This window comes from Branchiostoma belcheri, unplaced genomic scaffold, assembly GCF_001625305.1.
Source record: "Branchiostoma belcheri isolate BF01 breed outbred unplaced genomic scaffold, Haploidv18h27 scaffold82, whole genome shotgun sequence".
Classification (NCBI taxonomy): Eukaryota; Metazoa; Chordata; class Leptocardii; order Amphioxiformes; family Branchiostomatidae; genus Branchiostoma; species Branchiostoma belcheri.
Window position 1 is genome coordinate 1,110,393 of NW_017804487.1, and position 26,000 is coordinate 1,136,392.

At 42.5% G+C, this 26,000-nt stretch overlaps 2 protein-coding genes across 2 annotated transcripts in view; one reads left to right on the plus strand and one right to left on the minus strand.

The window, feature by feature from the left end:
• Positions 1-1,415: 1,415 nt before the first annotated feature.
• LOC109486703 (zinc finger protein 239-like) lies at positions 1,416-2,265 on the plus strand. The gene has a single exon (XM_019790595.1). It carries the CDS (start codon positions 1,416-1,418, stop codon positions 2,226-2,228), a length of 813 nt encoding a protein of 270 aa, XP_019646154.1. The 3' UTR covers positions 2,229-2,265.
• An 8,310-nt stretch (positions 2,266-10,575) lies between these two features.
• The window catches only part of LOC109486650 (polycystic kidney disease protein 1-like 2), a 32,040-nt gene continuing 16,615 nt past the window's right edge, over positions 10,576-26,000 (minus strand). Inside the window, exons 11-32 of the mRNA XM_019790504.1 lie at positions 25,457-25,497; positions 25,218-25,292; positions 24,355-24,423; positions 24,097-24,237; positions 23,526-23,616; positions 22,465-22,622; positions 21,726-21,968; positions 20,951-21,437; positions 20,415-20,563; positions 19,642-19,866; positions 19,069-19,233; positions 18,790-18,950; positions 18,122-18,300; positions 17,159-17,649; positions 16,586-16,703; positions 16,067-16,308; positions 14,593-14,767; positions 13,287-13,964; positions 12,876-13,128; positions 12,443-12,726; positions 11,782-11,878; positions 10,576-11,650 (exon numbers count right to left, since the gene is read on the minus strand). Coding sequence (XP_019646063.1) covers positions 10,576-11,650; positions 11,782-11,878; positions 12,443-12,726; positions 12,876-13,128; positions 13,287-13,964; positions 14,593-14,767; positions 16,067-16,308; positions 16,586-16,703; positions 17,159-17,649; positions 18,122-18,300; positions 18,790-18,950; positions 19,069-19,233; positions 19,642-19,866; positions 20,415-20,563; positions 20,951-21,437; positions 21,726-21,968; positions 22,465-22,622; positions 23,526-23,616; positions 24,097-24,237; positions 24,355-24,423; positions 25,218-25,292; positions 25,457-25,497 — 5,597 coding nt within the window. The remainder of the gene's footprint in view (positions 11,651-11,781; positions 11,879-12,442; positions 12,727-12,875; positions 13,129-13,286; positions 13,965-14,592; positions 14,768-16,066; positions 16,309-16,585; positions 16,704-17,158; positions 17,650-18,121; positions 18,301-18,789; positions 18,951-19,068; positions 19,234-19,641; positions 19,867-20,414; positions 20,564-20,950; positions 21,438-21,725; positions 21,969-22,464; positions 22,623-23,525; positions 23,617-24,096; positions 24,238-24,354; positions 24,424-25,217; positions 25,293-25,456; positions 25,498-26,000) is intronic.

The window sequence follows — 26,000 nt, forward strand, 5'->3', positions numbered from 1 at the left end:
CGCTAAATGTTTAACCACAAGGATGTCTACCTGTTATTTTCACGTCTCTATACAGGTTTTGCACGAACGAAGTCAGTATATTACGTATTTTTTCATGCGAGCGCTCGACCGTAGCTAGCGTATAACGTACATGTAGTAAACAATGAGTTCGGTCAAGGAATTCGGAAAATGAGCGGGAATTTGTCATTTCTACCGGCTTAAATTAAACCCAAATGCTCACAACAACCGTATCTATTCGTAACACGTATAAATATTTCGACTTTTCATCGTAAAAGAGCGTAATTTACAGAAGAAGATGCAGCACCGCTCGATGCCCCACTGGAATGCAGTGTGTAGGCTAGCTGAAGCATCAGTAGGCGTCTCGTTTTCGTGCAAGATCACGTGATCACGCGCAGCGCCGGGACCGCTTTTCAAAATGGCCGCGGAGATTGGAATTACGTCTATTGGTTTGACCCCTGCTTACTTTTCCGCCATTTTGAGCCGAGCGAGCGTGTCATTTCTCTCCAATCTGAGGCGATTTCCAACTGACTTCAACTCTAAACCTACTCTAGGCAGTTTTGGTAGGCAGGTAAGACCTTTTTGTACCTCCTACACTCGCTGTGTCGCGGTACCGCAGCAGATACTTCATATCGGGACGCGTGAATTATGTAAGGTATACTTGGGGAGGGGGCAGATCGACCTAGATAGGACATCTGATACTCCCATTTCCAAAGTGAATGATTACAGGTCTTTCCAAAGATACTGGTCATGGGGGATCGCAGGAATACTAGTACATTTGAATGTCGACTAGCCGCGGCGACTGTTGCAGGGCTTCTCTTACTTGCAGTCTTTTTACGTTAGCCCTAGCTAATGTAAAAGACTGCAAGCAAGAAACGCCCTGCAACAGTCGCCGCGGCTAAATGTCGACATAAATAGTATGGAAATGTTTATTATGCTTCAATTCGTGATGCTTCATTTTGGCCCTACAAAGAAACGGATAGTATGTGAATGTTGTTGTCGACGCTTCAATTTGGGAAATTTTATCTTTGCTTTCAGAACATTATGGACCGGAGAAGCTGTGAGATTCCTGTGAACGAGCTGCCAACAGTGCAGCCTGGGAACGGGACAAGCAGCAGCGACCCGGCAACAGACACGGGAGGACAGCAGGACAAGGAAGAGGACATTCTATCGGAGGAAGCGTACGGGGTAAACTCTGTCCAACCTAACAAACGTTCGACCCTCGCCACTTACATGTACATGTACGTCGATTTGATTTACATCAGGCAAAGTGGCCTTTTTAGAGTATAATTACTGGTCTTTCCAAACTTACTGGCCAAACGGGGCGTAGTAATACATTTTATGGTGGTCATTGATAGTATTAAAAGATTTTTCTGACCAAAAATTTCTGATGTTTAATTTTTTGGTCTTAGAAAATTATGGACCAGATAAACTGTGAGATTCCTGTGGGCGAGGTGCCAACTGTGCACCCTGGGAACGAGACAAGCAGCAGTGAGGACCCGGCAACAGACACGGGAGGACAGCAGGACAAGGAAGAGGACATTCTATCGGAGGAAGCGTACGGGGTAAACTCTGTCCATCCTCCCGTACAGAGTCAAACAGAGCAGACGGACGGGCCTGTGGTGAAAGGTACTGTGGACAAACGCTACAAATGTGACCAGTGTGACTATTCTACTGCAAAGAAAAGCAATTTACACCTACACATGTCTAAACACACTGGGCACAGACCCTACAAATGTGACAAGTGTGAATATTCTGCTTCGAGGAGAGTAGATTTATACAGGCACATGTCTAAACACACTGGAGACAAACCCTACATGTGTGGGGAGTGCGGCTACAGGACGGCTGTCAGGTCCCACCTATCCAGGCATATGAGAAAACACACAGGTGAGAAACCTTACAAATGTAACCAGTGTGACTATTCTGCTTCACGGAAAGAACATCTAGACCATCACACGGCAAAACACACCGGAGACAAACCCTACATGCGCGGGGAGTGTGGATACAGGACGGCTGACTGGTCTAACATATCCAGGCATATGAAAAAGCATGCAGGAGAAAAACCCTACAAGTGTGATCAGTGCGACTATTCTGCTGCACAGAAATGCCATTTAGACACACACACGGCTAAACACACCGGAGAAAAACCCTACATGTGTGAGAAGTGTGGATTCAGGACGGCTGACAGGTCTCACCTATCCAAGCATATGAAAAAGCATACAGGAGATTAATTGTACAGATGTGAGCAGTGGGACTATTCTGCAGCACGCAAAAAGACATTTTGACCAACACATGGCTACACACACTGACGATAAACCCTTACAAGTGTGGCCAGTGTGACTTTCAGTGCTGTACTTTATACAAACACATGGCTTAACACGCTGCTGAGTAACCTCGTATATTAGGGTAGTGCGGATGGCAAAATTATCTACTGTGTCCCGCATATGAATAACCATACAGGAAAGAATCCAGCCAACTAGTTTGGACCTGACTTTTAGTCGAAGATACAGGTAAAAACTCTTACAAGGAAACAGATTTGATGATTCCCCAGCATTTAAATTAAAGTCAAGATCTTCAGATGGTTAAACATTCAAACATGATAAACCCATGAAATTGTGGAAACAGCACTGATGACAGCTTTTCCTGTCGTACCATAAAAAGAAGCGTACGTTTGAAAACCCCTTCAAATGTTTCTTGTGTATCAAAGTGACTGATATGTTTGTTAAGATTCAAGTTTTTTTCATGTCACTGTAGATAAGAAATATGATACTTGTGTTGATAATGTTGTACATTACTCGTATTACTCGCATTTTGTTGTACATTACTCGTATTCTGTAGACAGGTTACCGTAATACATATGTTCAATTAAGTACAAGTTGAAGAAATATTGTGATTGATTATGTAATCTAATGCGTGCAGTGTCATGTGAAAATTTGACGTACTTCATGTCATATGTCACTCATTGTATATATATATGACATGCCAGTCAATTTTAAATAAAACTGATACTACATTGATAGCACCAATCATCATAATACTCGGGCGAAAAAAACAACACTCCTTCCAATGTAAAGTTTCTTTGCACGTAGGTTAAGATAAATTACATATTGTATTATTGTGCGAAACGAAATAAAGGTACTGAAACCGTTTCAAACTGCTTGTACATATTTATTACTCCGTGAAGGAGGTCAGGACTTCCGGACGGAGTGCTGTGAGTGTTTCGTGTTCGCAGCCAAAACACTGGGTTCTCTTTGTGTAATCGGCACGCAATTTTATACGCCGTCTGCGGGCATGCCCGTGTTGATGCACGAACGTGTATTTTTGCCGTTGCTGTTTTCGCGGTCAATGTAATATTGCAGATGCACCCCTACAATTATGAGGCAAATTGGAATGGTCCAGAAAAACCCGTTGTTTGGAATAGCGGTGGGGTGGGTGGAACTTCAGACAGATACGGTGAGGGGCCGATAAATGGTTCCAGATGTTTTTGCCCGTGCTTAAGAGATGGTAAGTTTTTTGGAAGATGTTCGCAGCCAAAACGCATTCTTCCGTACATAGCATGTCTGTGTAATTTCGCATGTGGTGTGCCATTATGCCCGTGATGATGCACTTTTTTTTTATTTCTACCCTAGCAGTTTTGATATTGGAGTAAATGCTTATTTTTTAAACACCCCTATAAGGTCGTTGAGATTTTTTCGCCCGGGTATCTGACCGGCGGTAGTAACACTCGCGGTGCTGGCCGCAACTGTTGCTGGATTTTGGCCTAGCCAGTCGCGCTTAATATTAAACTAACAGGAACGGTAAGACGGTGGGGCTGTCTTTGTTACTAGTGACACGACCATGATAGTCCGATCTTTATATGAATGCAATGATTGTGTGTGTGTAATTAAAATGAACTTCGAACTTGAAGCACAGTATCTTTACACTGTGGAGCAGTAATGGATTAAGGTCTTTTTATGTTTTATGGTCGTGACGCGCCCTCATTGTATTAACCGTTGCCTAATGTCTGCACAGCAGGTCTGGCGTTGACGCTTGGGATTGCATATATTGCAACTTTTGTTGCAATATATAAAACTTCACGGAGGATTGTCACCTATGGCTTCTTGTTTTCACTGTAACTGGTTGTGTGAAAAGGGAAATCTTGGTACACCAAAAAGGGTCTAATTGACTATCTGTTCCATATAGCCAGTATAACCTCCCTTCGGCGTTACACATCAGCTTCGCAGGCACGTGGCGCAGCAGCAGCTGGCTACATTACACTGCATGACTTGTAACACCTAACCCTTGAACATCCAAATCCACATATTGTTTAAAGCTATCCAGTGACAATGTCCTTACTGTACTTCCACTCTGCGATAGTTCTAGGAAAGAATTTGTTTTTGAACACCTCAATCCTTGGTTGATAACTCTGGTTCTTGAATTAAGACATGGCTATTTCTTGTTCTCTTCTGGGCTGGTATTAGGTACTTAGTAATTGGAACGTCCACCAGTTTATTAGTCATTATTCACATCATGCATACTCTGGACATTTTTCCTCTGTCTTCCAGTGATACCCACTGTAGGTTTCTTTTCATTTCTAGCACCCCTTTCATAGTTGTTCATACACTGTTGTTCAAGTAGTTTGCAGGATATGCAGGTCAGAGAAACAGGTCTGTAGTTGCTGGGGACCGCTCTATCTCCTTTTCAAAAAAAATGGCGCATACATTTGCATCTCTCTAGACTAGAATTGGAAAAGAACCTAAAAGATTGAAAGGTAAATAATTTTTTTAAACAATAAAATGCAAAATAATTATCCATAAAAAGATATTTGAGAGGAAGAAAACATAAGAAAATATTACTAGTAGTAGTACATGTATTAGTGATTGGTTTATTTCTCACATTAAAAATTGCCGCCGCCGCATTCACCAAACCCCTCGTGCCACGTGATTCTTACACGTGAGCTTACGAAGCCAGACTAATCAAGGTATTGTTTTGTATTTTTATAATTTTTGTCACAGTGAGTACACAGTTAATACAGTACGGTAAACTGTACGAGCAGGCAGAGGCTGTCCGGCCTTCTTTCTCCGGCCCCGGCAGCGGCCACACCAGCGGGCCGCCCCAGCCCCGTCCCGTCCATCAGGGTGGTTCACGCGGGCATGTCCGCCAGGGCAACGGCGCTCCCGACAAGCAGCCAGAAGACGACGATGCGTCTTCACACACGTACGAAGAAGCCGAGGCGGTGAGACGTCACGCAGCGTAGGGTGCATGAGGGTGCATCATTTCTAACTGACACAACTTTGAAAATTAAAGTTTTTAGTCATTGTACATGGTTTTGACGTAGAGGGAACATGACATATAAACAGCCACCATCACATATAAAAGGAATGAAATACATCACTGCATCAAAATGAAAGACAAAACTCCAAATCAAAAGTCAAATTAGATCCTTGTTTTGTCTCCTCTCTTCATATTTATCTGCCATCCATGTTCCGGCATGGTATACGTAACAGACATATTTGCCTATTTTCGGCATGTTGACCACTGTCAGAGGATAACAAAATTTCTTGTTTTGTTTTCCAAAAGGAAATCGACAGGACCACCCTGACAGTAACAGAAACTTATTTTCTTCAGAATCTGTTATTGACAGGATGGTCGTGTCAACAGTGCAAAAGTCTCCACTATTGGCTGGAAAAATCCTGTCAATAATGGAAACATTCTGATATTGACGGGATCATCATTTAAATTTCAAACGAACCAAAGGTTAATACGACATGAAACCAAGTATAAAAGGATTTAGGGCCTCAGGATACTGTTGGATGGGCGTCCGGACCGTCCGGGACGCCTGAATTTTCACAGAGGATACAGTGCAATCTTCCCTTGAGTGTATACAGTGAACGGGTCTGCCTAAATACCTCAACCGACCTCAACCGGCCTCAACTGACCGCAACCGACCGTGTAATGGGTTAATATGCAGTATATACGGGCTAACAACCTTTTCCAACGCTTTTTCTACTTGTTATTTCCAAAATTTAAAAGCATGAAGGGATGAGTTGTTGATCCCTGTTGGTTCCGGGGAGCGTTCCTCTTTGAAGTCAATGGAGGTCAAGCCGGTAGGCGTACGTGCTTGGATGTCACTCTGTATATAGCTATTATGAGTTGGTTATGATAGTATTTGTGCTTTACTATGACTTATAACCATCATCTTTGCGTTCTGTTGCCTGTATAAAAGCAAAAGGTGTTCAGAGGCGATGGCGATCAAACATGGGGGCCATGAAAAGCATTCTAACGTCAAACCAGAGGAATAACTTTTAAAAACTGGTAAATACGTCAGAGTTACAGTACTTTTTTCCATTCATACAAGCATTGACAATGTATCCAGAGCGTTGGAAAGGGTTGTTAGCCCATGTTCACTGCATATTAACCCATTACGAGGTCGGTTGCGGTCGGTTGAGGCCGGTTGAGTTCGGTTGAGGTATTTTGGCATACCGTACTAAAAACGAGTCCCTGGGTCACAGAAAGTAGGGCATCCGGGGCAGAGAGGTCTTCCCAAGGCTTTCCAGGAATGTGGGCAAAGATGTGGGTCAGAGAAATGCCTGTGGACATTCCATGCCCGTGAACAAAATGCCTGTACCATTCCTAGAATTCTTGCACACTGCACCCAATACTGTACCATTGGGCTACTCCCTGAGACGTCGCCAAAAACACAACACAATCTGGAACATAATGATATGTATTGGAGCATATTCACATTTGACAAAATGTAGGTTCTGACCTTCTAAGACAAAGCTGTCGAGCCCCTACTATAAAAAGATCTGGCCCGTCCGATGACTTCCATTTTAATGAAGCATCGAGAGCTTTGTTTTATCAGGTGCACAATCAGGCTCCCGATCTCGGTTTACGCGAAGAGAAAAAACATCATAGGAAGCAGGTAAGGGTTAAAACGAGCAGTTTGGTACCTAGGTATTGTGATGCTAAACGTAAGAGTTTGGGGCTCATTTCTGTGGGTGAACGGCCAGAGTGACGCGGTCACGGATCGCCAGGTTTAATATTTGCTCTGGATGGTGAGGAAAATATGACGGCGCTCAGCTCAATTAAGGAGGGGGGAGGGGTGCACGGGGGGATCACTACCGCAGTACCAGAGGTATAAGGTAGCAGTACTCAGTTTTGGCTCTATGGGGATTTCAATAGTTAAGGAGCCCAACTTGAGAAGGTTCGACGCTGCAAAATTTATAGTAGGGTGCACAAGCATGCAAGTTACGAAAATTCAATATGTTTGGGTTGATGGTACACCCTACAAAATATGCCCAAGATTGTCGGCCCGTTTTCGCACAAAAAACACTTTTATTTGGCAATTTGCGGGGGTCATGTGAACTGCAGCCGACGCAAAGTACTAGGCCGTAACACTAACAGGATCCAGGCACGAATCGACCCCTGCCGAACAAACATCCTGATTCAACTTCTACGGTCTCAAACCCGATGCATTCCTCTACAATTCAGCATAGTTTTCACCTCACTATCCTGCACGAAAGAATGTCGGCTGCTTCCTCAAGTACTATGCTTCGCTCACTACCTTGTGTCAGCCCATAAATACTGTGTTATGAGACCAAAAAGGAGACCTTTAAGTGAATTTGATAGCCTGGGTGCCAGACCCATAGCACTGGAGCAATACCAGAAATGTGACATGTCTCTTCAGATGGGAAATATGAAATGTTACACCCTGGGGGCTACTACACGTTATCTTTTCCCTAGTGTAATCAAAAATCATTCCGCTCTTGTTTTTTCAGATAATTTCGCAATTCTGGATTGTCCACGGTTCCAGATTTTGGACAAATTGCCAATAACGCTTTTTGAATCTCAACTCACGTCACGTTATTGATCATTATTGTTTTTTTGTTTTTGTTTTTTTTCTTTAATTAAAAAAATAAGGTCACTAACCTGGACTAGAAGTCTGTCACAATGGTAACTGGTGTTGTGGTAGATTAGTGGTGTTGGGTTACATTACGTAATAGGGCAGAGTTGAAAGGCCGGTCATCATATATGGATGCGTTTGACTAAGAATAAACAGAGAAGTAGTTTGTTTATAGGTCACTTTTTTTTTCTTTTTCCAGCAAGCTAAACATGGCAACAACAGGACACGGGTCTCCCACCGGAGTAGATAAGAACTGTTTTGATTAGTCTCCAACCGGAGTTTCCCAGGTAGACTATGACAGCAAAATAAGCAATACTGAAGGCCAGATGGCAGCACAAGCTGACAAGAACCCTTTAAACATGTGTGGGAAGTGTGGATACAGAACAACTTGCAAGTCTCACTTATCCGTACACATGAAAACCCATACAGGAGAAAAACCTCACAAATGTGACCAGTGCGACTATTCTGCTGCACAGAAAAGTAAATTGGATCAACATCTAGCAAAACACACTGGTGAGAAACCATAAATGTGTGAGGAGTGTGGATACAGGACAACTCAAAAGTCTAGCCTGTGCCGACATATTAAAACTCACACAGGAGAAAAACTTCAGAAATGTGACAAGTGTGACTATTCTGCTGTACAGAAATGTACCTTGGACAGACATCTAGCAAAACACGCTGGTTAGAAACCCTACCTCTAAATGCTTCCTTACATTAAATAAAGACACATGCTGAATCAGCAAATGAATGAATCTTTATTGAATTAATATGCCGGATACAAATGTCGCTGTTTGGATTTAGTCTAAAATGTACAAACACAATGAATTTCAAAAATTCAATTGATAATTTCCAAGATTATTTTTTTCTAATTTAATATTTATATAACTCACGTGTGTGATGTTTACATCATAATATTGAACATTTTGACATATTTTTTGACGTTGAAATAATTTGGAAGTTCAAATTTTGCGACGTAATTTGGAAATTTACATAATGCCACTACTTCCTTGTAATTTCAGAATTGTAACTTGCTTCATGACCAATGATAAACAGAGTGCTGCACGGAATTTGCTTTTCATGTAGTCTGTCAGTTATTTAGGTTTCAAATTGCTGATTTTTTTAATAAATGCTCTACTTGTAAGCTGCATGCACAACAAGATTACAAAAAACAGCAATGCAAAAATTGCATATCCAGGGCTCAAAATACTCATGTTGTCTTATCATGGAATAAACAATTAAGTTCCAAATAAAATCCTGCTGCCAAAGGATCATTATACATGGAACAATCTTTGGTTTTGTCACTTCGAGAATCACTTTAATTATGTGACCCCCTCCCCTATTTACAGTTTGAAATGGTAAGGCATTGCTATCATCTACCTTAAATTTATTGGAGCACAGCCCTATTGAAAATGTGGAATGGTCCATTGTTTCTTATACGAAGGTTGACCTATAAACCAAAAGTGTACATTTGGGGATTCGGATACTACAGGCAACAAGCTAGAAATTTGTTTCAGTTTGTTGGGTGGGTGTTATTTGCCAGTAAAGGCCCAATTTGTAAAATCTTCGCTATTTATACATGCAATGCTAAGATATGCCACACTATTTAAAAAAACGTCCTAACAGGGACCTTCCTTTCCCTGTGAACATAAGCACACATCTTCTGTTTTCACCAGCATTACACATTCATATCAGAGACAATCGCACAAAAGCATACTCAAGCAATATTTTACAAGCAGTTAGATGTAGCTGTTCTAAATGATCAAATCCTATTAAAATGACACAAGTGACATGTTCTTTGTTCTTTTTTACATTGTAGTCATGCAACATTTGTATCTGTATAGCCGTTATAACCGCCTTTCGGCGTAAAACACCAGCATGATGCCTCCGTCTATTACTACTACTACTACTGCTATTATTTAGAAAAGCAGTTTTCTCTCAAATATCTTGCTATTTACAAATTAATGCTTTAAGCACATATTACACATAAATTAACACACATATAGAGCATTCCACTATATATACGTATGAAATGTACTGACAACAAAGTACCTGGAAATGTAGTTAGCAAATCTATTTTAACTACGTAACAATATTTACTGAAATAAGACAAGTTTAAATCGGCAATACCCCGGTACTACACAAAATTTTTGGGGAAAAAATAAGAAAATGCAGTAAAGATTGGTGTGATCGCAATTTGCTATTATTCCAGAGACAATCACGCCATGTTCCCATCATTGTTTCTTTTCTTATGCCAGCAGAGTTCATTCTTGACTCCAGTTGTTAACCAGTTTTTAGGCCACACCAATCTAATTTGTTGGTTCTCGGATTTTTTTTCAGAAAAAATATGAAGCGACAGGGCGAAAAAAAAATAAAAATAAAAACAGATCTAGGCATCTTATTATAGCCCCAAATGCCACGATAGGAGCTATGAAGTCAACACAAAAGACTGGGTTGATATCTAAACAATGAATTTTAAATTTTTTATCACACCACTGCATTGATAGGTGGAAAAACTGTAATGACTAGTAATGAAGAAAGGGACTTTCATCAACTGTTGGGGGCAGAATACGAGCATATTTGAGTTGATTCAGAACCAAAATCTTTTTTTTTTTTTTGCAAATCAGAAAAAATCTAGAGGCGAATCCGAGAACCAACAAATTAAATTGGGGTGGCCTTACAGTGCATTTTGGGTTTTACACGTTGCAGTCTCCACATGCCCAAGTGTCATCACTGGGACCGGGAGGGCTGACTGCAGCTGGCAGGCAGCTGATGTGAAAGATCCTCTGGCATGCCATGCACCTCTCCATCCTTCCCAGGCGCTCCTCCTGATTGCAGCGGCAAACAAGTGAGACTCTACTGACCCTGGTTAGACCAACTTTCTTTCTCTGGCTGGTCAGACGAGGAAAAGGTGTGAGCCTCCCTTGTTTGAAGCACATCACCAAATGGCTCCTCATCTTCCTGTTGTCATACGCAATGCTGCTCACGTCTCGCCCCTCTGCGATGTCCACTGCCCAGGCGATTGTGAACAGTCCACAACCAGTGACATTATTCTGACGCTGTACCTCTGGTAGGATGATGGTCAGGACATTACTCTCGGCAAACGCGGCGTAGGATTGGTAAAGCTGGACCTGCAGAGATGTGGTCATGTCGGCGCCAATGCTGTCATACAGGCGCACTTGTCCGCTTGTGTAAGACGACAGAACCCAGTGCATTCTGCTGTTGTGGTGGATTTGTAGGCCCTTTCCTGTCATCTTGGCAAACCCGTCCTCGCAGAGACCAACTGTAGGGGCTTCCAGGCCTTGGAGTGCCGGGTACTGGTGGTGGAGCAGCCTCTGGGCAGCCTGGATGTGGTCGTCTGTCAGCATCTCGTCTCTTGTCAGAGCCGCCTTGTCACGAGCGCTCAAGTTGAGACGTGGCATCCCTACTTGATGCAGAACAGTTTGAGCTCTCTTGGTCGACGTCTTGCCACCTTCTTTCTCCTTAGATGGGATGGACTTAGATGGGATGGACTTAAATGGCTTGGTTTGGTGACTTAGCTGGATGTCCTCCTTTTTTGACGGAGATCCGGATGCCAAAATCACTGGCGCCTTGCTGCCAGAGCAGATCCCTTGACTGCTGTCATCTTTGCAGTTAAATGGGGATGCAGGACGGACTGTAATGATGCGGCAGCCTCCTCTGGGGACATGAAGTTCCACTGCTGTAGCGTCGGGAACATCTTTGACAGTTGGGACAAACTCAGGCTCTGCGGGGAGGTCTGTGTCCTTCATCCTGTGAGGATACAGGTGTTCGAGTTTCAAAATATCTTGTAAATTGAGTGTTCATGTTCAATTCTATTTAGGTACTGTGCTGGCACTATTAAAGGGCATTGATCATGCTCAAGTACCATTTTTTTTACTTACTTGAGGTTGAAGAGCAACTGTCTCTTCAGCCACAGTTTCTCCACTTTAATCTCCACCTCGACCAGGCTGTCATGAAGAGTGTCCAAGGAGTTGTTATCTGTGTCGGTGGAAATACTTCAGTCAGTTTTCTTTATTCACACATGAAATAAATCATTTATGACAACAACAACGATGATGATCATGCAGGAGAGGTCAGATACCCTTTCCATGGACTCCCTTGTGCTGAGAATATATGTATAATATTAATTACTAAATTATTATAATGGCAAACATGCAAAGCAAACAAAATATGATGAAAAGTAACAAAGGAGATAACAATGTAATAAATATCATGCAGCAAACATATATATAGCTTACACTGGGTATGAATGGAGGGAAACCAACTGTTTTGAGTTAACAAAGAAAAAATGGGGCAGAGGAAAGAAAGGAGTTCAGGGAGGTTGGTTCCATGGACAGCACAGGAACTATCTTTGGTCCTTACTGCTGCCATCCTGTCGTATGTGCATTACGGCTAAGTGATGGAGCAAAGATCCTGGGTTCAAGTCCCAATTCCACATCTTGTACTAAAATGTTTTGCAAAGTAGACAGAGCTTACAAATAGTGAGGAATTAAGGAATTCTTGGTTGGCTGTGCTGTCTGTTAGAACAGAGAACTACTTTACCTGTGACTGGCACCTTCCAGAAGCCGAAGAAGGCCGAGAAGTGTTCCCACAACCCTTGGATGAAGTATTGGTCCTCCTCGGACATGATGTGTTTGCGCACGTTGTGAATTCGAAGGACACTGTCGATGATCGCCGTGGCGATGTTCATCAGCACCAGGAAGATTATGCAAATGTACGTGAAGTAGTAGATGGGGCCAGAGATGGGGGCTGCCTCCCGCAGCTCGTAGTAGTAGAAGTTTCCAAGAGATATCTGGAACAAGGTGGAGAAGGACTTGCTGATGGTGCTGAAAAATACAAATTTAAAAGTTAAATCGTAGTAATGATAACCTAACATTCAAGCAGTCACAAGTTCTCTACCCTCACTGAAGTACTCAAAAATGAAAACTTAATTATGAAAAGAGATATGATGTATTTGACAGAAATGTTTCCTTACCTGTACTCGGTCACCGTATGGCCGAACATGAGATGAGCACAGACGCCGAATGCTGTCTGGTAGAGGAAAAGGTAGAGGGTGAAGTAAGCGAACTCCACCGACATCCCTCGGAGCACGGACATCAGCTTGGCAAGGTATGGGTTGAACCTTAGCAGTCGGAGGAACTTCAACATGTTGACAAACGTCAGGAAGGCCAGGAACCAGCCGTAAACCAGGCTTACGTTCACCGCAGATCGGAAATGGTGGACCTCATCTTTAGTTTAAAAAAACAATGCATATAATTAGTACAGTGCTGAATAATTACATTCTATCAGTCTGAGAATGTTGCATGTTTCCAAACAGTGGGCATGTCAATTCAATTTTCGATCAATATCATGTATGATTTTTTATTTGCATAAATATGAAACACACCTTTCCCGGCATTGATTGCTGCCAGAGTCTTGGAGCTGTAGTTCCTCTTGAAGCCGTACAAGGCGATGACAGTGAATGTCAAGAAGAAATTGAAGATTTCGACCATGTTCCATGGCTCCCTCAGGTAGGCCAAGCCGGTTGCAAGTGCAGTTTTCGCCTCTTTCCACAGTGTGTAGAGGAGAACAATGACGTAAATGATTTCCAACAGGACGTAGATGTACCCGATCGTCCCCGGCCGTTGATGAAGTCGGAAGGCCTGCACGTGATGATGGGTGAAAACTCCGGCCGTTTCGGGAAATTCAAACACCATCGTCACGGATGTGAACATATCCAGGTTTCCATCGTAGAGCAACGCTTCTAAGAAGATGGCCCTCGTCCGCTTGTCGACCCAACGGTTGGCCTTCAGCTCTGCCAGGATGCTGCGCATTTCGTCTGCAGATTTTCCCAGGTTCAGACCAAAGCCGTCTCCCAAGTACTGCGTTGTCACACCATAAATGGGGAGACTGGGGTATTTACTGGGAAGGTGGGTCCATCCAGGGGCTTCTGACTCGTTTGCTGACGTATTGCTGACCCTTTCCCAACCCTTTTGAAATGCTCCGGTCTCCTTGGTGTGTTCATCGTACCCTGATGAACATTCTTCAAACCACTTCTGCATTGCTGTTGGCACTGTGCACAGCCCTAGGATAACAGAAGATGAAAAGGAATAATGCTAGTAGTCAGTCACAAATGGTAGTTTACCGTTTGCTATTTTTGGTATTCCTTTACCTTTAAGGTGCTCATGGCACCAAAATATGACCTTACCTGATTGTACTTGACATAATCAGTATTACCTGTCTAACAGACACATTTGCAATAAATATGCACGGTTCTCCTGTTACATTCGAAATTCTAATGCCCTGCCTTGGAAAGGTCAGCACAAGGCAGTCCTGGCGGGCGATTTGCATCTCTACATTTTATTTTTGCATATCTGCTTCTCGGGAAGAAGCACAAAAATGCAAAAGTAAATCATAGAGAGATGCAAATAGAAATGCTCGAAGTGAACCACTAGGAAGCTTACTAGAGAGTCTCTAAAAAGTCACATCAAGAAAGCCGTACAAACTCAATTTCAGTGATTATTATTGTATGTACACTTCCAATATTCGTATGTATTTTACAGACTTTTTTGTTTCAGTTGGTCTTTAAATCATAATGATTTCTCAAATGTAACTTTTCACTACTAGTGTTTCCTCTACAGCATGTAGAATTACATCTGTTGCATGCCATGTGAGCCCACACCAGATATTTCATGCAAGGTGATTCCAATCACCTGGCTTTACTCGGGCTTGAATCATGCTAGGCGGGGCGACCAGGACCGACTGCATGTCTGCTGTGAAGCCCTTCTCCTGCCAGCGAAGCTTGTGGCCATTGTAGGAAGTGTCCATGTAGAAGTTCTCCAGGGCGGTCCCGTTCAGCCAGGACCAGAAGGCATCAGCATCATTGACCTATGGAGAAATAAAGCCTGATGATCTTACTGTACAAAAATAACAATTGTCTAGTGTGGCAAATCTACCTTTCGCACGTGTGAATTCATGTTCTAAATCTCATCTAGAAATACAGTTAAGGAAAAAGTTATTCACACCCTTCGGAACTTTTTCATTGATTTTCTCCGTTCAGTGTGAAAGTGGTATTGTTTTTTGCTCTAAGCTACTGGTACACTATAGAAACATTGACAAAAATATCATATTTAATATTAGTGGTCCAGATGTACTTTATCCATGCTTTTACAAAAGATGCCACATATTGTCTGGAATTATCCATTTATACTATTTCTTGCTTTATGTTCAGTAAGTCATAAGTCAGTTTTACAGAGTAGACCAAACCACAATATTTTGTGAACGAAACTAACAACTACAGATGCACAATTAAAAATTGTTGAAATTCCGCAGTGATACACGCGGCTAAGTGCAAAGTCATTTCCCCTGAGTTAGACGAGGATGTAAGCATAGAGGGTTCCACGGTTGAAAAAGTTCAAGATTTTGTATTTTTAGGAAGTGTTATTCCTGGTACAACAAGCGATGTCAAGAGGCGAGTTGCCCTTGCTGCTTCTGCCTTTGGCAGACTCAGGAAAACAGTTTGGAACAGGTCTGATGTCAGTAGGCACCTCAAAACCCGTCTGTTACATGCCCTCATTTTCCCAATAGAAACTTATGCTTGTGAGACATGGACATTGAAAAAAAGTGATGAACAACTCCTATTGGCTTTTGAAATGAGATGCCTGCGGGCTATCCTGAATGTCTCATGGAGAGACCACATCAGAAATGAGGAAATCCGAGCCATGCTGGGAATGGAAAATACCATAATTGACGACATTCGTAAAAGAAGGCTGAGGTGGTTTGGTCACGTTCAGAGGAGACCCCCAGACTCTTTGGTATATGGGGCCTACCATCAGGATTTCACAAACCCCAGACCTAGAGGTAGACCCCCTAAAAGATGGCGGGACCAGATAGTACAGGACACGGGGTGGTCCCTCATGTACGCTGAACAAAAGGCTAAGGACCGTGATGCCTGGCGGGAAAAAATGAAGAGGAGCAAGGGGCCAGTTCTGGCCTAAGCATTTAGGCAGGCAGGACATTTTTACTTTAGAGAAAAAAAAAGTTTACAATAAAATTTTCATAATCTATAGAATGATTTTTGGGGATGACTAAAACATAAGCCTTAGGGTTTTCCACGGCCTTGAAAGGACCGACCAATGCAATGATTCAGTGAACAGACACCAATGAAAGGCCCTGTAAGGAACTTACCTCGTCCAAGGACTGCACAAATGTGTTGGTTGTGCTCTGTGTCTGATAGAAGGCCTGGGTGGTGTTGTGGTGTTCGTTGGAGATGCCGATGACAAGCAGCACACAACAGCAAAAACACATGATTTCCCTAAAGATTTCCCAAAATCTTCTGTCCCTATGCTGCTTCCTCCTTGCTTGTTTGATGTTGATAAGGGATGTCATTGAACGCCGCTCCATCTTTCTCCTCATACGAAATGCATCACCTGTAGTAAGCATGAAACATATAGAAAACGTCTGAGTATGGCCTACATATTTGTTAGTCTAAGAACATTCACACCACCACAAATGGAAGCAAGAAGAAATGACTGATCAATTCACAAAACCATGTCTGGTATGCTCACACAGCACAGAAATGGCTTTCTTTCACCATTAATCATGATTTACATTGTTAAGATACATCTGTTCAAGATACATTTTGTTCACTGTGAAGGATATACATATGTATGCCTTGTCCTGGTGGAATTATGATGACAAACTTACAGTTGAAGCCTGACACTGCATTGGCTTCCATCCAAACGGGGTCTCGTTTCTCTTCAAAAATCTTCTCAACGGCTTGTCTCTTGCGAAGGGATGAAGTCAAGATGGCAAAAAGAAATATCTGTGAGATAAAAGTTGGTTGTTAGGGTTTATGAACAGTTAAGATGGTGATATCATCCTTGGGATGTTGCTTGTATTCAGCATGTCGTAGGTCAGGATTTAAACTAGCTATAGTAAGGAAAAGTGTATCAAATACCTCATACAACTACATCTACATACATGTAGTGCTAGGCATGGCGGGTTGCAGCCACGTCAATGTGTTAAAACACTCAGTAAGCACATAATTACTGCAACAAACATACTCAGTAAACACATGGTGACTGCCACAAAATTAATCACAGTATTGTTTACCTAGTAATAAAGCAGTCACATGTATATCAACAATGATATCCTCAGTTGAGCGGTCTTGACAGGTGACTATAGTAACATATTGCAAATGCAACAAAACATAATCAAGATATTGTTCCACTTATAATCATCTACAAGTAGGCAATTCCACATAGAGTATGTCCTTACCTTCGGTGGCTGCAGAAGGAAGATGTCCACCAGAAAAGTGATGACGAAGACAGTCAGCCAACTATCAGTCTTGACCTTGCCCCACTCCAAGCTGTACAGCATGGTGAAGGCAGCTGACCCTAGAAAGGACAGCACCACCAGCATCCAGGCCACGTACTTGCACCCGTGTGGCAGGCCCTTGGCTGGACCCTTCTGCGTGGGTGCCTTAGGTGGGCCGCCCGTCTCCACGTCTCGGACCCGGTGTTCGCCCTTGCTGCTCGGCCGGCTGTACTGGAACAGCAGGACTATCGCCAGGACAACGGGAAGGCAGGTGATACTGGCCATGAACCCCGTAAAGACTCCGTTCAAGGTGAAGTAGAACGGTCCCAGGCTGAAGACCCGCACGACCTCGGTTTCTGTTTCGTCCCTCAGCCACATGGCGCTGGACACCATGGATGCAGCAAAGAAACTCAGGCAGCAGCCAAGCCTCTCGATGCGGGTGAACACGCTATCTGTAAAGGAAACATAATGGGGGACATTTTACATCAAGAATGGAAGCAACACTCCGGATCAAATGCAGCCAGCAAGAGACAATAATTAATTATGTATACCAATCAAAAGTAGAATTTTACTAGTATGAGGGAACTTTTAGACATACATGTAGTATAAATCTGTATCTGTATCAGTGTAGCCGGTATAACCGCCTTTCGGCGTAACATACAAGCATCGCAGGCACGCGGCTCGGCGGCAGCTGGCTACATTACACCGATCGACTTGTTACACCTAACCATTGAACATCTAACTCTAGGCACTGTTTAAAGCTATCTAATGACAATGCCCCTACTTAACGACCTGCCCGTCCCCGCGGTCGGCTGCCAGCCACTAGTTGTAAAAGAAATAAAACCTTCTAAAATAAAATCTTGTGATATAGACCTCCAGCCAAGATAAAATGCAGTAAACTTAAAAAAACAAAATCGCTGATACCTTCAGGCATGAAAGCCACGGACAGAAACAGGTGTTCGTCTACCAGGGTAGACCACAGACTTGCTGGGAACAGGAACCCGAAGGATCGCAGGTCCTCCTCAGAGGCGACAGGAAAGGTCTTCACGACCTGCCCGTCCCCGCGGTCGGCTGCCAGCCACTCGTTGCAGAAGAAATAAAACCTGCAATTCCAAGAGAAGGAAATAGAACTCTGTTAGATGTAACAAAAATCCTTGTACATGTCTGCTGTGAAAGTAAAGTGTTAATGGAGGTTAAACAATTATCAACAGCTTCCTTCCGCTAAATCAAGACAATGGAGAAAGTTTGGTTTTAACCATTAATTCTATTTTAAGTATAGTGGTTCTATTGTGTGTGCAAGCAGCACTTTTAACACTATTCATTAGCAATGGGATATACATGTTTCACACAACATTCAAGCTGTTCCAAAATCACATTCAAATTTCTATTCGAAAAATGCAGCACAGATAGACCCAAGTTGCTGTAATAAGGAAACTTTTAGAAGTCCATACTATAGACCTCAGTACCATTTATTGCACATGACAGTTTTAGCCTCTACAACACCTGAAAGTTGGTCAGGTGAAATCTTTATTAAGCAACCCTCCCATGATTATGATTATGGGTGAAAGCAAACAGCGCTTGGCTGGACTCACAGTTTGCCTGTGGTGAGATCCTGCACGGCTGCTCGGTCCACGTGCCACGATGCGCGGCTCCCCTCCCCACTGTTGTCGTGCATGAGCTGCAGCAGCTCCACCTTACCCAGCTGTTCTGCTGTGCTGAAGGTCAGGGTCACCTGGCTGGTTCGGGTGAAAACCTGAACAGCAACAGAAATTCTACCTGTTAGGACATGCTGTGAGTTAAAACATCTACAGAGGAAAGTTGGGTGATGAAATGGCAATAGGAGTGGTCAGTGCCTAATTTGATGACCTGACCTTCTCTGTGATGTCGACTAGTCTAACACCAGAGTTTGCTGCATCTCCGAACAGGTTGAAGGCAACAATGGAGTCTGTCCCAGCATGCTTAGCAGCACCTGTCCAGATGAGAAGGCGGTACCGGAAGTTGTCCTGAAGGTTGTCCAACTTTACAGCTCCATTTGACTGTAGCAATGTACGAAGAGATAGAACATGAATGTTCCCTACATATTGACCTTGGCATCTCACAGTAGATACTATATAATAATCCTCCTGAAGAATGAAACATTACTGTAGGTACTGCAGATGCACTGCTAATATGCTAGATAGTTAAACGTTTTGATGACAAAACATTCTTTGATTACACATGCTGTCCTTGTTGGCAGGGTTTGTGATTGCCAGTGGCTAGTTGGGCAGGCCTGGCTTTCACTACCAAACCAATAAATAATATGATAAATATCAAAATAAAGTCTAAGGCTGAAGAAACATGTACTAGAAATCCAATTGTAATTACCAAGTCCACAGAGCAAAGACATTACACATGGCCACTTCTGTTGGTCTGATATGGTTGGTTGACTGATGACGCCCACTTACCTTCCTTTTTCCTGTACGCTCAGCAATCTTGATCACCAGTGAGGCGAGTAAGTAGAAACAGAGCCCCACAATGATGGTCATCACAACGGCACCGTTGTCTACAAGATCACTGAAGTTCAACGCCTCAAACACGATGGTGTTCGGCGGTGTGGCGAAGTCACGCCCGAAGGCCGTCAGATGGTTGCAGTGACAGACAGTGCTGGTAATGGTGGACTGCTTGCTTATCTGTAGAAAGCAGTAAAGAGACATGTTGTCAAAATCATTTACCAAAGTCCAAAGACTCATTCTTTATATCTGGACAACAGCTATTATTTATTCATGAAAGTTATGGTATAAAGATGACAATAATTATTGATGTTCACAGCTTTAGATTGGCTAAAAAAGTGTAGGCCACAATGCCAAAAATTTCCTGTTTTCCAAATCATCACCAAGGCAGCAACTGCGAAACAGCCTACTTACTAAATAATAAGGATTAATATACATGTAGTAAGTAAATTTGCATCTTGTTTCAATCAGGAGTGGCTTAATAAAATAAATCATTGGTTTCAGTATTTTTTTGTAAGTACAAAGCAATCATTTAATGTATGCTTGAATTTTTAACTTTTTTTGCATTGTGAGTGTGGTCACATATAAATCTGTATCAAATCTACTACTAGTCTAAACATGTAAATTATAATGCTGTGTCGGGTATTTAGCACAGGTACATGTGTTATAATTTTGATAATTATGATTAACGAAGTTGTCCCAAACATGGAGACGCAGCCTGTACACACCGAGCAGCCGTCTGGCCTCCAGGCTTCCTGTATCTCACTCCAAAAGACACAGCCCAAACGGGCCCATTCCATCTGGTAGGCATAGAAGTCAGTGGCGTGTGGCTTCTTCACGTGGGTACCTTTGTCACTGCCACACTCAGTCACTGGTGCTTAAAAAAGACACATAAAGTGACCTGCTCAATTTCATTGTACATGCTCAGCTTCACAGGTACATGTAGCTGTTACTAATGAAGGTTGTCGACAAACATCACATTGCAAACTGGGCCAACAGCATAAGGCACCTTAAGTTTCTACATTCAGATTTTACTACATTAAATATCACACTAAAAACCATGCCAACATTCAAACTAGACCTATTCAAACAGACATCGCGCATTTAAAGTTTTCCTTGAAGTTCATAACACAATAAAATAACAGTTATCATCAAACATTAGGTAGTTTAGTTATATTATTATGGACAATAATTCCACTTTTATCTGGCACACCCATTCCCCTTCTGCTTTTGCCAAGCATGGTTGTGTTTGAAAACTACTCACCAAGTATTTGGACCTCAATGTAGTAATCCACAGGACCATCCTTTCCCGAAATGAACATTCTTGCCTCTGTCTTCTCTGTGTCTATCTCGCCACTCAGAGTTTTCATCAAGGCACACTCCTCGGGTAGGACGTACGTCTCTGTGGACATGTTGTAGTTTTGGTCATCAGGGCGGCTGCCGTACCTGCCCGACACACGGTAAACCACGCTGGTGTTCAGCGGGATGATTGTGACCAGGAAGCCTTCTGCGGCGTTGGTGAGGTTCAGCAAATGGTAGCTGGAACTTCCGTTTCCATGGGCAGGGACGGTGACGGTTGTTGTCGCTGGTTTGTTTCCGGATTTGGCTGGAATGGTGATGATGAAGTCTTCAGTCAAGTTGTTGAAGGCCACGGGGAAGTTGTTCTGTTGGAGTGACAGTTCCATGACAGACGAACGTGGTTGGTACTCCCCGCGCCCCCAGGTAAAAGGGTTCTGTTGAAACTGTATGAACTGAAATATAAAAAAAAATAGCTCGTCGTCTTTTGAAACAAGTATGCATACTATTTTATGGAAAACAAAACTTATTGTACATTACGCGTAATGTTGAAAAGTATAAAGTTTAACAAATTAATAATAAGTAATCCAAAAATCCAATTATGTTTGTAAAAAAAATTGTGGAAAGAAGGGACAAAAACTGATCTAAAACATGTTCTAAACAATGAACATACTTATATATCATCACACGGGTAGAAGAGAGGAAAGGCAAGGATTATTGATGTCTCTAGGACATGACACGACCTTTATGGCGACATTGTGTGGTGTATAGTCCGGGAAAAGCGCTGCTTTGGACGGAAATTGGAAGCTCCCATCCTCCGTCTGCACGACCTGGCCTCCAAACCAGGCGCCCCAGATCCTCTGGGCATGCATCGTGATGCCGCCCTTCTCGATGGTGACCGCCGGGGCTCCTGGCCTCATGGTGCCGATGATGGCATTGAACAGACCGTCCAGGACCTGGCGGCCTTGCTGGACAAACTTTTGCTTCTGCAAAGAATCAATCAGTGATCATCATTATCAGTACTGTTACTTTTGCTCAGAAAATTCAGTTCTGTTCCTAATAACACGCGGTAGTATAAAATATATACATTAAATTTTTTTATACAATAGTTAAAACAGAATCTATTAAAAAAGCTTTTTGGTCAGAGCTGCCTCGTGAACAATGGCGCATTTCAGGTAATATTGATTTTATTCGTGTACCTGCTATGTCCTTGGGAAAAAAATCTGAATCTGAAATTGAGGCCTTTCTGGTGTTATATGGTCTAATCTGCAGTTGACTGACCTTGTCAAGATAAGAATTAGATGCATCTTTGGTGAATGATTACATACAACGTTAAATACACCTGATGTAAAAACTCAAGCAAGGGAAAACAGCTTAGAATGTAGGGCGATGGATGAACTTATTAATAAACATTTAAGAGTCAACAATGTTGCACAGAATGCACATTGAAGCCAAGCATTTTTGTCAATGACTTTTTGATACCTTAGCTTGGTTCTCCTGCTTCTTTTCTTCCGCCTTTTGAAGGCGCTCCTTTGGAGAGAGACTCTGGTTCTCCTCTAGATCAGAGGTGAGTTTCACATCAGCCTCTTCTTCATCTCTTTCTGGTTCCTCAAGCAGAGAACCAACAGACTCCACCAGAGCTGCAGTAGAACAGAAACGTTATCAAAGTAATGAACACAGAACCACACAGACTCCACCAGAGCGAGCTGCAGTAGAACAGAAACGTTATCAAAGTAATGAACACAGAACCACACAGACTCCACCAGAGCGAGCTGCAGTAGAACAGAAACGTTGTCAAAGTAATGAACACAGAACCACACAGACTCCACCAGAGCTGCAGTAGAACAGAAACGTTATCAAAGTAATGAACACAGATCCACACAGACTCCACCAGAGCTGCAGTAGAACAGAAACGTTATCAAAGTAATGAACACAGAACCAACGGACTCCACCAGAGCTGCAGTAAAACAGAAACGTTTTCAAAGTAATGAACACAGATCCACACAGACTTCACCAGAGCTGCATTAAAACAGAAACGTTTTCAAAGTAATGAACACAGATCCACACAGACTCCACCAGAGCTGCAGTAAAACAGAAACGTTTTCAAAGTAATGAACACAGATCCACACAGACTTCACCAGAGCTGCAGTAGAACAGAAACGTTATCAAAGTAATGAACACAGATCCACACAGACTCCACCAGAGCTGCAGTAGAACAGAAGCGTTATCAAAGTAATAAACACAGAACCACACAGACTCCACCAGAGCTGCAGTAGAACAGAAACGTTATCAAAGTAATGAACACAGATCAACACAGACTCCACCAGAGCTGCAGTAGTCACCTTTAACTAAGTTAACCTGCAACCTTTTTTGCAGGTTGCATGTCGCAATCCCTGAATTAGTTCATGTGCAACCGGTGTGTGTATATTAGTTATTACATGATAATCATATGTTTCTCCTGGATTTAAAAAAAGTTTGGAATACATGTAATGACTGCATTATAAGAAGCACAGTACTACTGCTGAACATGGCATTGTACTTACATCCTCCCACAGACTGGACAGACGATAGGTCAGACATGTCCAGCTGGTCCAGTTTGCTGGTGATGGACTTCAGAACACCCATGGCCTTGTCCTATAGGACAGCATAAATTTGTTGCTTTAAAACTAGACTTTTGAGATTTGAAAGCAACACTTTTGTTACTCAACCAGCATCTAAATATGAAAACATGTCAAGCAGAATGTCACTAATTGAACAAAGATTTGAAATTGAATTAAATGCATTTTTGTGAGAGAAGCAATGAATGTTTTTGTTCAGCACATTGAAGTACAGAGAAAGATGAATAGCCATTGGTATGGTGTGCAAACACGTCCATGCTGCAGATCTAAATATTGAAAAAGGATGACAAAATACAATCTACTTGTCATAAAACCAAAGGCTAATGTGCCATGCATAACACAATACATGTAAAAACTATACTATATTAGGCACAATCATACATAAAACCAGAATTAGGGAAAGATCATTATAGTTTTCTGCACAGCATGAGGAGCCATGTCGTAGTTGTAGTGAGGAATCAGACGGTTCAGCTTTGTAAAAAATCCCATCTGAGACTTGTACCTTATCCTCCTGTGGCATGCCAGGACGGCAGCGCTTAATGACAGGTGATGATATCTCAGACATCCTTTGCAGACGTCCCGGCGTCTGGGCCCGACGCGTTTCAGAGGCCCATGTTTTAATTGCCTTCCTGCACATCTACAACAACGGATAAGAAGGCTGAACACCTTAAAGTTTGTTCCTTAACCTGGTCCAAACAGCTTTCCTGAATGTTTCGCAATGTTTAACATCTACAGACTACCAAACATGGCTTACCTGTGCCTGTTCCTCAACAGCTGATGTCGGCTGCCCCAACACAACATCATCTCCAGACACATCTGCGGCCTTCTCATTAAAGAACGACAAAGTTGCAGATAAAGTTGGTCGGTAGCAACAAATCAAAGAGCCAGGTTCATGTAAATGTAACATCTACTTCCATAATACCATCATGTTTATTGCCATTTCTTATGATACCAATTCAGTGAAGGAGCAATCCATAATTTTGCCAGTTTCTGTCCATGTTATAGAACCTTTGCCACTATTGTGCTGTGTGTTTTTATTGACTCTCTAGTCCTGCCAATAACAGAATATTGAACCGAACAGAAATTAAAAATTGGCACAGCAACAACAGATGGCATACATCAATACATTTTTGTGGTATCATCAATTAAATGTGCATTTTAGAGATCCAACAATCGGGAAGTAACAGACTGATAGTATTAGAACACGAAGAACAATTAAAATTTTGATTAATTGCCGTAGAGATGAATGCCTTCATGCATGCTGATCACGCAAAATCTTGATTTACTCCCGGAGTCATTTGACCTTGGTCTCCCCATAATGATGTATAATCATGTAGTTCCACCACCATCATACAACTTAAGGAAAAACAAAATGTTTGTTCTTTTAAATGCAGTTTCGGGTTAAGGGTGGCATGCAAAGATGAACACCCAGGAAATGGCGGACATTTTGTAAAAGACTGAGAGCCTACCCTCACCCCCACCCCACCACCACCATTGTGAGTGCCCTTTGGTGGTTTAACCCCAGCACCATCATACTCCACATTACTGGGGAGATCCCAGTGCTGTTGTTCTTGTGAGAATAAATGACAGATTGTTTGAATAGTGACTAACCTGAGCCAGAATCCGGAGTACCTCCTGTGGGTCTAATGTGACGGATTCTGCATAGATGCTCTCCAGACTGTTACCAAGAGCCTGTTGAACAGGAATTAGGGGAAGTGCAGTCAGAATATTATTGAACAGGAGGTAAAGGCATAATATGTTTCTAAATCATTAGTTACACTTAGTCACTAATTATAAATCCAGTAGAAATGGGAGCCCTATTAAAATCCCCTCAGCTGTACAACTGCACAATTTACCTCAGCAGCTGGCGTTGCCCTGCTGACGGTGTCCACTGTGTCTGCACAACAAAAACAGAAGATAACTAGAAAGGCCGACATTTGCTTGAGAGCAAATGCAGCAGATGGCTTCACCACATCCCCCATACCGAAAATGGATCTATCCTACGATGGCTGCCAATAGTCTACACCCCCATGCAGCAATGGAACCTTCCAATGCCGGAAATAGCCAAAAAGCCCTATTTTACATAACTTTAAAGTGGTGTATGTCAAAATCGTGAATGACATTCTTTGGACATGTGTCCAAGGTATCCCCATACCAAATTTCAGGTCATTCGGATTTAATATTAGGGCACAGGAGCCAAAAATGTACATTTTTGGTCCGAAAATAGCAAAAAAGCCCTATTTTACACAATTGTAAAGTGGTATATGTCAAAATCGTGAATGGCATTCTTTGGACATGTGTCCAAGGTATCCCTATACCGAATTTCAGGTCATTCAGATTTAATATTAGGGCACAGGAGCCAAAAATGTACATTTTTGGTCCGAAAATAGCCAAAAAGCC

Excerpts from the sequence above, each read along its gene's own strand:
- LOC109486703 (XM_019790595.1), top strand. The coding sequence starts at position 1,416 with ATGGACCAGATAAACTGTGAGATTCCTGTGGGCGAGGTGCCAACTGTG.